Source organism: Stegostoma tigrinum, chromosome 27 (assembly GCF_030684315.1).
Source record: "Stegostoma tigrinum isolate sSteTig4 chromosome 27, sSteTig4.hap1, whole genome shotgun sequence".
Lineage (NCBI taxonomy): Eukaryota > Metazoa > Chordata > Chondrichthyes > Orectolobiformes > Stegostomatidae > Stegostoma > Stegostoma tigrinum.
In genome coordinates this window covers 8,109,411-8,122,681 of record NC_081380.1, presented here as the reverse complement: position 1 = coordinate 8,122,681, position 13,271 = coordinate 8,109,411, and the positions used below count along the sequence as shown (strand labels likewise).

Sequence of the window (13,271 nt, the reverse complement as noted above, 5' to 3'; positions counted from 1 at the left end):
TACTGGCCTGTGTGTGAAAAGGTAATTCCTGACTTTTCTCCTAAATGTCTAGCTCTAACTTTGTGTCTTCTCATTACTTATTTCTCTTACCAAAGGGGATGGGATATGTCTCCACAACGTTTCAATGTTAGAGCAGAAAATGATGAAAAATTGCAATGAAAAGCACTATGCATTTTCTAAATCTGACCAGCTGGACCATCAGCTCATTTGTCATCCTCCAAAAAGACTATAGTTGACAATCTGTTACAACCAGAAAGTCCAGATTCACATTCCACTTGATATGGAGGTGTGCCATTACATGTCCAAACAGGTTGCTTAAAAATACTTTACATGATTCTTCAGTACTTTTAAAGAAGGAAGCTTTCAGGAACTTTCTCACTGTTATATTAAATCACTGCCTTGATGGTTTTGGCTTATGTGGCTTTCAAAAAAGATGCAAAACTGAACTATTTAATGAGCCAGTCCTACACAAGTTACTGAATGTAATTTTTTTCCATGGGAAACATTCTTGTAATAAACCATTTTTTAGCTTGAGCACAAATGATACAAGATTACTATAACAGAGAGGTACTTATAGTATATTAAGAAGATTGAGTTAAGAAGATTGATTCAAGAAAATAAACTGATAGCTTGAAATCCTTGTACAGAATTAAGAACCTACTCCTACTATATCAAGTGTATTTTACTTTAAGTATTTTTTTGATTGCAAATATTCTGCAGTATAGTCTTAAAACAAACTAAATAAACATTATTGGTGAGTCTACATCTCATAAGAGAATTCGCTTTCATCCTTAGCAAGATAACTAACACACTGACAAGTTGCAATAATCATAGTCGAAGACTGATAATAGAATATTTTCAGAAATACTTTTCTTGCAAGATTTAGTTCCTTCATGAGACATAAAGAAAGTCATTTAAATGGATTTATACGTTTAATAATAAACTGCGGCATAAAGTGCTCCAAAACAATGCAAGGCATATAATATTGAACAGAAGATAGCTGAATGCAGGGAGAGAGCGCTAATGAAAACTGAAAGGGAAGTAAAGTAAGTACAGATTTTTCGGCTGGTGGGTTTTTTCAATTGTTGCAGGAGTCTGGGTTGCGCATTTATTTTCTTTTATTTTCTGTTTATGCAGTTTGAACGCAGGCACAAGAATGTGTTTGAAGCATGCTGACAATATCAAATTAGAGGCACAACAAACTGTGAAACCAAAAGAAGAAAACAGTATGACAAGCTAAAATGAGTGGGCAGATAGATAGTGACAGAAATATGAAGGAGCAAATTTAGGAAAAGGACAAAATGAAAGGAAACAATCCATTAAACAGAGTAAATGAGATCGGAATCCAGCAATATATACAGACTTGTCTTTAAAAGTTGGGAACGCAGGTAGAAAAGGGCACATAAAAGGAAATTTGGATTCTGGATTGCTGTGTGCAAGCAAAAACTAACAGGAACTGACATTGAATTGGTCATGAAGTTGGCTAAATTATAATGTCATTTCATAGAACATAGAACAATACAGCGCAGAACAGGGCCTTCGGCCCTCGATGTTGCGCCGACCTGTGAACTAATCTAAGTCCATCCCCCTGCACTAGCCCATCATCATCCAAATTCTTAACATCCTAGTGCAGGAAGGATAAATTCAGTGAAAGGTTATGTAACTGAATCCAGAAACATACCAAAAATTAGAGGTGATAGAACTGAAGAAACCCTAACAGAGACAATTCTTGGAGAATCTAACAGAAATTGTTACAATTATGAGTAGCTTTGGAAAAGCAAATAATGAAGCAAACTATGCAAAAATTTGGGTAAGGAAGACTGGGAAACTGCACTGACGGGATGGTAGTCAAACAATTGGTGGAATTAAAGAATTAATACATAGTTTGCAACAAGTTCCTTTCAGGTAAAAAGACCAAACAATGAAACTCCAACTGTGGCTAATATGAGGTTTATAGTGTTGCCAGAAAGAGTAGCAAAACCGAGGATCTGTTAGAATTCAACAGGAAATCAAGAATTTGATAAGGAAAGTGAATAAGAAGGTAAGCAAAGGTATGTAAATAGGATACTGCACAGGCTATGGCCCCAACAACATTCCAACAGTAGTCCTGAAGATTTGAGCAGAACTAGTACAACTGCCAAGCTGTTCCAATACAACTAGAACATGGCATCTACCAGGCAATGTGAAAAATTGCTCAGTTATGTCCTGTCTACAAAAAGCGGGAAAAACATAATCTGGCCAATGATCACTCCATCAGTCCACTCTCAATCATAAGCAAAGTAACGTAAAGTGTCATCAGCAACATTACCATGTGACACGCAACTACAACCGCAGGTTGTACTCTTGGTCCAAACATAGTCATAAGTAGTAAATTCAAGAGGAGAAGTAAAAGGTGACAGCCGTTGAGATCAAGAGCATTGACCTATGACACCATCAAGGAATCCTGGCAAAAGTGAAGTCAACGGGAATCGTGGGAAACTCCCTACTGTTTAGAATCATACCTAGAACAAAGGCTGTGGTTGTCCTGGCTGGATATCACAATCCTAAGTCTGTGCTTCTGGAACCCCTCAGGTATCCTGATAATTAGGTCAGAAATGAGGGTGTTTGCTGATGTTTGCACTATGTTCAGCACAATTCAGAACAATATGGATACTAAAGCAGACCCTGTCAATGTGCAACAAGATCTGGAGAAAATCAAATTTCAGGTTGATAACTGGCAAATAACATTCGTGTCAAGCAATCAGCATGTCCAACAAGAAAACCTAATCATCTCTTCTCAATGGCATTACCATCCCCCACCATCAACTTCTTGGGATTACCACTGACCAGAAACAGAACTGGAACAGCCACATTCACCCAAATACTGTGCCTACATCCAGATCAAAGGCTGGAAATTCTGAGATGAATAACTCACCTCCTGTCTCCTTAGAGCCTGTCCACTATCTACAAGGCACAAGTCAAGAGTGTGATGGAATACTCCCCACTTGCCTGCATGAGTGCATTTCCAGCAACACTCAAGAAGACCAACAACATCCAGGACCAAACAGCTTACCTGACAGGTACACCATTCACCAACCAAAACATTCATTGCCTCCACAGATATGCAGTGACAGCAATGTCTATACACATAACATACATTGCAGCAACTTGTCAAGGCTGCTTTGACAGGACCTTCCCAACTCCCGAGCTCTACCACCTAAAAGTGCAAGAATTGGAGACAAATAGGAACGCGTTCCCTAAAGATTCTCCTCCAAACCACACACTACCCTCACTTGGAACTATACTGTCACTTCTTCACTCTCACTGGGTAAAAAATCCTGGAACTTCCTTCTTAACGCCAGTGTGTACGTACACTTGCACGAGATGGACCGCAATGGCTCAAGCCAAATTAAGGATGGGCAACAAATGGTGACTTTGCCAGAGAACATCAGATACCATGAAATGATTAAATAAAAGTGATTGGTGGAAGCAATGCAAGCCCATTAGATGCAAAGAAAATTTAAATTGTAATGGGGAATAATAACATATTAAACAAGCGCTTTGCAACCATACTTAAGTGGAAGACATAAGAAACATTCCATAAACAATTGGTATCAATGGCACTAATGAGCATCAGGAATTCTAAGAAATGAGTCTAAGAAATATTTCTGAGCTAACGAATGCAACTAGGCAGCAACAAATTCCCTGGACTTCAGGGTTTTAAAAGAGATGGTTGCAAGATAGTGAGTGCATTGGTTTTTATCTTCCTTAAGTTCATAAACTCTAGAACAGTTTTCAAGAATTAGAAACTGCAAACATATGCCAGGAGGAAGAGAAAAATTAGGTAACTATAGGCCAGTTACCCTATTAATCTGGATTCTATCATTAGGGATCAGGTAACAGAGCAATTAGAAAATCATCCAATGATTAAGTGAAGATGTATGAAAGGGAAATATTGTTTCAAAAATTTGTTACAAGTTTTGTAATGAGTAAGATGGACCTAATAGGCAAAGATAACTTAGATGAAGAGTTCATAGCATGTTTTCAGGATAGATTTTTAGAACAACATGTTATGGATCTCCTGGGGGTGGGCTACACTAAATGTAGCATTGTGTAATGAGAGGTGATTAGTCAATGATCTCATACTGAAGGTGCCATTTCATAGCTGCAACCATATGACTGAATTTTATATTTGAGATAGAGAGGAGTGGGTGCAGGACCACATTTTTAAAAAGTGACTATGAGGACACGAAAGTGAACTCACAAAATAGGTTAAAAGACGTCAATGGAGATGCAGTAGCACATGTTTAAAGGGATATTCCATAAATCACAGGATAGATACATTTAAAAAAGTAATAAGGAACTCCAAGAGAGGGCCAATATCCATGATTAACTAGAAATGTTAAATATAGTATCAATCTAAAAGAATTATATATAGTTGTCCAAAGACCAGTGGCAGATCAGAAGAGGGTCAGAATATATAAACCAGCAAAAATGTTACCATAATATTAAGAGGGAAAAATTAGAATTACCAGACAAAGCCAGTCGGAAATATAAAATCACAGACCAAGAGTTTCCACAAACATCTAAAGAAAAAAAAGTGAACAAAGTGAGTACAAAAGGTTAGTATGCAGGTACAACAAGTAATTAGGGAAGCTAACACAATGTTACTGTATTTTACAATGGGAATTCAAATGAATAGCTCCAGTTAAAGCATGGACACACACATAGTTCACTGGAAGACCACCTCGAATACTTCAATTTCAATGGCTCACTATGCCAGGATGCTCACTACGCTCAACAAAATGACATTAAAATATAAATAGAAAATGTTATCCCAGGAATTATTTTGCTGTTTTTAGCATTATAAATTGCTAAGATAGATTGCTCTTGAGTCTCTGCTGTTACAGTAAATAAGGTTCCTAACAATCTAGCAATTAAGAATCAAATAAGTAAGTGATGTGCATCGCCCTGGTACTACTGGATTGATCCATCTAAGGCAGCTTCATCCACTCCACATATGCAGTAGTTCTTAATTAACTCAACAATGATCTAAATTCCTCATGTGATCTTCAAAAAAAAGTTGTTGAAAATGTCCTTAATAGTTGTATTGATTTGTAAATAAATAATATAAATATATTAACAGAAGTTTTGTGGTTTTGTAAGGTCATCCTATTGTTTTAAGTATTTTACACAGGAATATGACCTTTAATCCAATGTAATCTCAGAAGTCACTTTACGCAAACAAATTTCTAAAAGAAAAATCACTACTCAATAGCCGCTTAAATGATTAATATCCTTAGTGTTTATTAGTGAGGAACTGGAAAAATATCAGAAAGGGAACTCAGCATGAAAGAATAAGACAATTGATACAATAAAACAGCCAAACACCTACTTCAAAGCAACAGAAAGCATTAGATATGAATAAACAAAGCCCAAAACTCACTTAACATAAAAATACAAATCCCTTCTACTAAATCAGACAACACGCAAACTATATCAACTGCTGGTTTTCTGGATACTAAACGCAGGGTAATGTTTGCCAGGGTGGCCTAAACACCTTCCATTTGTTTGTTTAATGGGAGCCTGATTGCCTTTGATTGGGATCTTACCCAATGGCATGGCTGAAATTGGAAACTACATGAGTTCCCAATGGCAGTAAATTTTGGGTACATATTGATCTCACTGCAATACTATTTACTGCAAAATTTCTTAATCTTTGAACCTTATTTTTGGGTTGGTTTGATTAACCTCAGTGATCACATTCCTGCTGTTTGGTTAAATCTACCTTTCAAAGCATTCCAAGACTGTAACACTTCAAGGCAGGAGGTCTTTATGCTTGGATTCATTTCTTGAAAAAGCTATTGTTATAAGCATACCGAAGAATGGCACAGCAACTTTGGAATAATGGATACAATCATATTAACCCTTTTGAAATAGTGGCTTTTCGTAGAAGCTAGTGACAGAGTCTTTTTGGGAAAATTCAGCACATAGCTGAATTGGGGAGTACACATGCCTAATGATGAGCAGTAATAAGAGAGAAGATACAACCAGATATAGATAACGTGCTTCCATTTGGCAAGATTGTACAATACTGAATTAATTTGGGATTGCTCAGCCAAAATTTGATTTGGCAGTCGAGGCTTGTTAATGAATATTGCTCTTCATGCATCTGACATTAAAGAATATTCTTAAAATATTAAGACGCTGCAGAAGCTATGTGTAATTTGAAGACTTATTTCTCAAAGTACAAATCATTAAATTATAAAGAATGGCCAATGGTTAGAATTAGGAAAACAGTGTTTTAACACTTGGTTGGCTTTGAATAAAATCATCTGGATTGAAGTCGATGTAAGCGTGCAATTAAATACATAATTAAAACCTAGATTTATAGATTGAAAAATTAAGAGCTCAATTTTTTTTAGAAGTCACTTGATAGCTCACAGGCTTAGTTTTGTTACCGTTACTGCCACAAAATCCATCCTCATTTGTCAACAGCACTCCTTCAAAATTGACGCAATTTCTACATCTACAAGCGCAATTTTAGCAGAAATCCAGAGCTAGTTATCAGAGATTCATTTTTCTTCATAGATGCACTACTGAAGTCCACACAGACAAGTGGTAATGAAAACGCTGACAAGAAATTATCATTGTGTACCATTCATAACATAATAAAAACCCTTCAAAAAGCATCATCTTGTGACTGAGATGTAACTGGGTTTTTAAATGAGCTGCTAAGCACATAATTACAACTGAACTGCTTCATTATCTCTGAAAAAACTACATTTGTGGATGTCAAATTTCTCAATGATGAAGGTGACGTTTTCATATTTCAGCTTCTAATTTAATCGCTTGTCTCAGTCCCTTCTTTTGTTATTCATTTAGGGGACGCGTTTCACAAGCTGGACCAGGACTTAAAACCCATCTCCAATTGTCCTTAACTAAGTTGCCTTAATGAATCACTGCAGTCTGTATATTTTCGGAATACTCGCAGTGCTATGAGGTCGTTGCAGGATTTTAACCCAAAAGCAGTGAAGGTACAGCCATATATATATCTAACTCAGGATGGTGTGTTATTTGGAGGGAAACATGCAAATGTTTAGATTCCCATATGTCTGTTGCCCTTGTCCTTCTATGTGGTAGAGGTCATGAGTTAGGAAACAGCTTGGTGAATTGTTGCAATGCATCTTGTGGATGGTATACACTGTAGCCACTGTACATTAGTGGCACAGGGAGCGAGTACTGAAGGTATTAGATGGGGTGCAATGAAGCAGGCTGCCTTCTCCTGGGTGATGTCGAGCTTTATGGACTTAGACGGAGCTGCACCCATCCAGGCAAATACAGCATACTCCACCACACTCCTGGCTTGTGCACAGTGGATGATGGACAGGCTTTGGGGAATCAGGAACTGAGTTACTCACTACAGAATTCCCAGCCTTTGAACTGTTCTTGCTACCACAGCAATAATTTGGCTGGTCTCGCGTGGTTTCTATTCAATGGTAATTCCCACAACGTTGAAAACGTGGGCTCAGTTATGGCAATATCATTGAATGTCGATGGGTTGAATTTTCTCCTGTAGGTGGTGGTCAGAGGCTGACATTTGTGCATAACATTTAGGAATGTCACTTGCCACTTGTCAGCCGAAGCCTGAAGATTGTCTAGGTCTTGTTGCATATCAACCTAGGCTGCTTCAATATGTGAGGAATCGTGAACACTGTTGAGTAAACTATTTAAGTGTGTTTCATCATTCCATAAGATCATGGCTGATCTAGTTATGATCTTAACTTCACTTTTTCATCTGCCCACATAACCCCTGGCTACCTTATCCATCAAAAATCTAATTAAGCCTTGAGTAAATTCAATGACCCACTGGAACAAAATTTCACAGACTAACAATCCTCTGAAACAAAAGTTTCTACACATCTCAATTTAAGAGGTGCATTCGTAATCTATGTCCCCTGCTTCTGGTCTCTAAGCTCCAGTAATATCGCCTCGCATTCTTATAATTTCCAACCGATACAATTTTTCTTCACAAGATAAACCCCTCATTCTAGGAATGAGTTAAGTGAACCTTCTCTGAACTACTACTAACACAATTATGTATTTTCTTAAACAAGGATACCAAAGCTGTACACAACACCCCACAAGATCTCACAAAGGCCCTGTACGGTGCAGTCAAACCTCAGTTTTTGTATTTCATTTGCCATCCTACTTACTTGATGGGTCGCCCTTTCGTGATTCATGCATCAAGACACCCAGATCTCACTGTACTACCAGTTCTGTAATTTCTGTTTAAATAAACAACTTTTCTATTCTTGCTGGCAAGTAGGCAAGTTCAGAACTATCGTTGTACACCTTGTACTGGCAATTTTTCACTTAGGCATTCACTTAACCTATCTACATCCTTTTGCAGAATTTCTACCTCATCTTGATAACTTGCTCCCAGCTACCTTGGACTCATCATCAGTTTTAGCTAGCATATATTTGGGCCATTCATCTAAGGCATTGATGTAGATTGGAAATAGTTAAGGCCCCAGCACTGACCTCTCACCAATGGAACAGAACAAAAGATGTAACTCAGCCCCCTACCGATGTTGTCTATCACTGTCTTCTGCAAAGTCCATGGCTTTGAGGCTGTGAAAAGTGCTATATAGTGCAACACTTCCTGTTCTTATTTTTATGACGTAAGCCTAATTGAATAGAGCAAGAATCAAAGCAATCTGAGAACAACAAGCCAAACCAAAACACCCATTTATTCTTACTTTCTGATTCCTATTAGAAAATCTAAAGATCTCACTAATGTCAATTCTACCACTCTACGATAGGATACGATGGATGTTCTAACTTTAAACAAGAAGAACTCCATTAACTGCTGTACTCTGTAGCTACCTCCTTCTGTAGAAATGTTATAATGATCTTATCTAACAGATGTTAATACTTAAACTGCATTTGAAACACATTCTGACATGTTCAATTAGATTCAGTTTTGATTCTTCCTCATAAAAATGGGTGTTAACATTGATAAATGCATGATTAAACTGTAATACACTTGTCTGGTGGCACTGTCTACTGGACCATGTGAGTTTACACATTCACTTCCCATCTGGTGAGTCCTGAGCTCTTCCATGAGAGTAGGAAGAGAGTAAAGAGTGAAAAACAAACAGGGAGGACGAAGAGACTGAACAAAAGAGGGTAAATGTAAAAAAGTAGAGAACTGAAGGATAGAACGTGTGTCGATTAGAAACTTATACAACAGAGGGAAGAAAACAGTTAAATATTAGTTGTGTGGACTGACAAAGACAGAAGAAATGGACACTATTGGGCAGGAAGCACAGTTAGAGAAGGAGCAAAGAAGATTTACCAGGATGTTGCCAGGACTGGAGGGCTTGAGTTAGAGGGAAAGGCTGGAGAGGCAGGGATTTTTTCCACTGGAGCACTGGGGGTTAAATCATGAGGGGCATGGATAAGGTGAATAGCCTTACTGTCTTTTCCCTATGGTGGAGGAGTTTAAAACTAGGGGACATGTTTTAAAAGTGACGGGGAAAGATTTAAAAGGGAGCTGTTTTTCACACAGAAGGTAATTCGTTTGTGGAATGTGCTAGCAGAGGCCATGTTAGATGCAGGCACAGTTACAACATTTAAAAAATACTTGGACAGGTACATGAATAGGAAAGGTTTGGAGGGATATGGGCCGAATGCAGGGAGATAGGACCAGTTAATTTGGGATACTTGGTGGGCATGGACGAGTTGGACTGAGGGGTCTGTTTCTGTGCTGTATGACTCTATAATTCTATGACCTATAAAATTAGCCTAAAAGTATAACTATGAATACATAACTGTAAACATATAAACTATTAAAAAAAAACTATGTATAGGTTATCTAACTCTTTAATTTTCCTTGGTAGAGAGAATGTTGTACAGTTGGTTCTCATCACCTTGCTTCTCTGATATCATCTGGCCTGTACAAATTTGACATGGTTGACAGCTATTTAAAGTGCATCAGGCTCCGAGTCAAAAGGACACCAAATTGATTACTGAAAAATTCCTCTCCCTGAATTTATGTAACAGTCACTCCCACCTGGCAAACCACCTGAAAACAAAATATTTCTGTTAGGCAGGGTTTGACATAACACTGCATTTGAAGAGAATGAGTCTATTACCCCCTCCCGCCCCCTACAATGGAAGGATGGCCCCACGGTAAATACAATTAGTTTTTCACAATTTGGGCAGCAAGCTTGAAATTAGGGCATTGTACCAGAAACTTTTATTGACCAACATATTCTCTTCCTCAAAAGAATTTTGTTTGTCAGGTAAGCAATGTTAGGGATAGGTATTAGGGATAGGTATTTATAAGTGCTATCAAAGAATTAATGTTAAAATTTAGCATGGTTAGCATTAGCAATAGGGACCATCAAAACTGTCCCACCATCAGGACTACAACTCCAAATGAGTTAGTGAGACCTTTCTTCCATTTCCCACATCTGTTACCAATGTGCCACAATATCATAAGTTTTAAACTTAACAACTTCAGTTAATTAATGGCAACAGAATTCCATTTAAAGTCCTTGATGATTTCTAGCTGTGCAATCAGCTACATTCTAGCCATATTTACACTGGTACACTTTAATTGGTACTGAGAGACTGAAATCTAGTTGTCACCTCGGCAAGTTCACACTTCCAAATGTACTTCTGTTAGGAATTGGTCTTACAATTTCAACTAGTAGATCTATAATGAGGAGAAAGGGAGTTGGATTTAGGCTAATACAGGAAGTAAAATAGTTGATGTTGGATTCATACTGCCAGTGTAAAGCTGCCATTATTATGCATTCCCATCAGAACACATGTTTTTGTAAAATAATGTTTGACTTAAATCACTGTTGGAAGACATAATTTGGAATTGTCTGTTAATCATTCCTCTGGGAATTCTGCACTTTTTGATGAATGGATTGTGTTCTTAAATGTTAAGATTCCAGTGGTATTATGTTGTGCAAAATTTCATTCACTAGCATTTTCAATGCTAAGAAACTCCAGTTTTAAAAAAGGAGTTTCAAGTGTCAGTGACTAGATCACACTGTGAAATATTATAACAATCTGACTTTGTACGGCAAATTCATACTTCATTTACAAACACAGTATTAATTATTGCTTGACACCACAAAACATAATAATCATTTAATCTGCTGCAATGACAGACAAGGAGAGCAAATACCAACTATACAGGAACACCACAATATTCTGGTTGAACAAAAATGTGGAAAATGCCCAAATCATGTTTGAAAGAATGCAATTATTTTAAACACCTTATTTGGCTGATCAGTATCAAGTTGGTATTTTGAGGACACCACACAAACACTTGAAAACAAATGGGACAGGATCTTGTGCTAGTTTGGTGGAGTGGGAAGACAGTGGCTGGGGGCCCACCTCCTCCATTCAGATTATGCCTGTGGCAACAGGGTAAGGGACAATTAATCCTCCCTTAATGTCACTGCTGATATTAAGCCATCAATGGGGTGGGGAACTGTTTGCCAGATTCTTCATTCAACAGGTATTCACTGTCTGATTGAAGGACTTCATATCAGGAAAGCAAGGGAGTTCTGGGATCATCTCACAAGCCCTTACTTCCAACTCTGCTGCCCCATTGACTCACAAGCCATAACCTGTAACACCCCCATAATCATTCACCTGTAGCTTGGAATACAATGATGATCCATGACCTTGAGTGCCGCAAAAGCAACACTACCGCCTCACAGTGCCACGACGTCTAATTGGTCAACAGTTCTTTACCCTTGGATCCTGGATCCCTAAGAGAAGGCCTGCTGCAAGCCTGTCAGCACCCAAGCGGGACGAGACGCAAAGGAGCTTCATTAATAAGGAAGGACTCTTGCTGGCTCTCCAGCCCATGACTGAGACCTCCCCCGCCTCAATAGGATTCCTTCCATTGCGTAGATAATTATCCCATGATATCAACAGCATTCATACATTTAACAAAAAATAGTGAACCAAAACAAAAATAACTTAATTGTAACTATTATAATAGATTTTTTTAAAAGGAAGAGGAAACCTGAGGATGCTATGTCTCACAGGAAGTCTGTAGTTATTTTGGAAATTCATTCAGAAGTTAAGGCTCCTATTTGTGACATCTCAAACAATATGAACAGAATTGGAGGATAGATAGGATGGACTCAATTTCAGACTTCAATTTGCCTCCTGCAAAACGGTATCCCTCCACACTACATTCTCCAAGATACACTGCAGAGCATGAAGTTTACAAGTCAAGTTCGATGCTGAGCTCGCATTCACACCCAAAAAGAAACTGTAGCACTGTCCCAGAAACAATGGCTCAGTTGCTTACAGTTCTGTCTCAAAGGATAGTCACATCATTTCATAACTCTCGTAGCATACTTCTGGAAATTGAGTATCGGGGGGGAATGATTCAATTGCATCATGTACAATGCAGAAAATAACACAATTGAGAGCATTTAATTTGAATTTAAAAAATACTTTAAATACAAAATTTAACAATACTTTAGAAAAAATATTAAAGGCATCTCAGCATTTTTCTGAGCACAAAAGTTGGACTTTTTATTTGCAGTATAACTCTCCCATTTAAAATCTGTGATAGGCCTGGCCAGGACAAACTGGAATGAAGTACTGGCAATTGAAATGGAACAAAGGACAGTCTTTTTTTATTATTATTCATTCATGGGATGAGGGCATCGCTGGCTAGACAGCATTCATTGCCCATCCCTAATTGCCCAGAGAGTGGTTACGAGTCAATCACATTGCTGTGGGTCTGCAGTCACATGTAGGCCAGTCCAGGTAAGGATGGCAGTTACCTTCCCGAAAGGACATTCGTGAACCAGATGGGTTTTTCCAACAATCAACAATGGATTCATGGTCATCATCAGACTCATAGTTCCAAATATTTATTGAATTCAAATTCTACCATCTGCCACAGCAGGATTCCAACCCAAGTTCCCAGAACATTATCTGGGTCTCTGGGTTAACAGTCCAGCAATAATACCACTAGGCCATCACCACCCCTTTGAAGAGGGAAATGTTCAGACACAGTCAACGTAGAAGCTCACAACTGGAACAGGCAGGACAAACAAAGCTAGAGCCCTCTGTGTGAGAGAAGAGATTGGGATGAAGTGGCAAAAACGATGTGAGATTGGTAACAGAAATAAGAGCCAGGATGACCACAGAAAATTCAGGGGTCAGGGAAGAGTAAAAGAAAATAAGAGAGGAAAACACAGATTATGAGAAGAAGCTGGCTGCTAACATTAAAAAAG

The 13,271-nt window shown here is 38.1% G+C and overlaps 1 protein-coding gene across 3 annotated transcripts in view; it reads right to left on the bottom strand.

Annotated features, from left to right (window-relative positions):
* The window catches only part of rhbdd2 (rhomboid domain containing 2), an 84,247-nt gene that overhangs the window by 30,726 nt on the left and 40,250 nt on the right, over positions 1-13,271 (bottom strand). For 2 of the 3 annotated variants that reach the window (XM_048557597.2, XM_048557598.2), the window contains one exon: positions 4,512-4,565. The exons of the other annotated variant lie outside the window; for it this stretch is intronic. In XM_048557597.2, the coding sequence (XP_048413554.2) occupies positions 4,512-4,565 (54 nt within the window). The remainder of the gene's footprint in view (positions 1-4,511; positions 4,566-13,271) is intronic. 3 annotated transcript variants of the gene reach the window in all.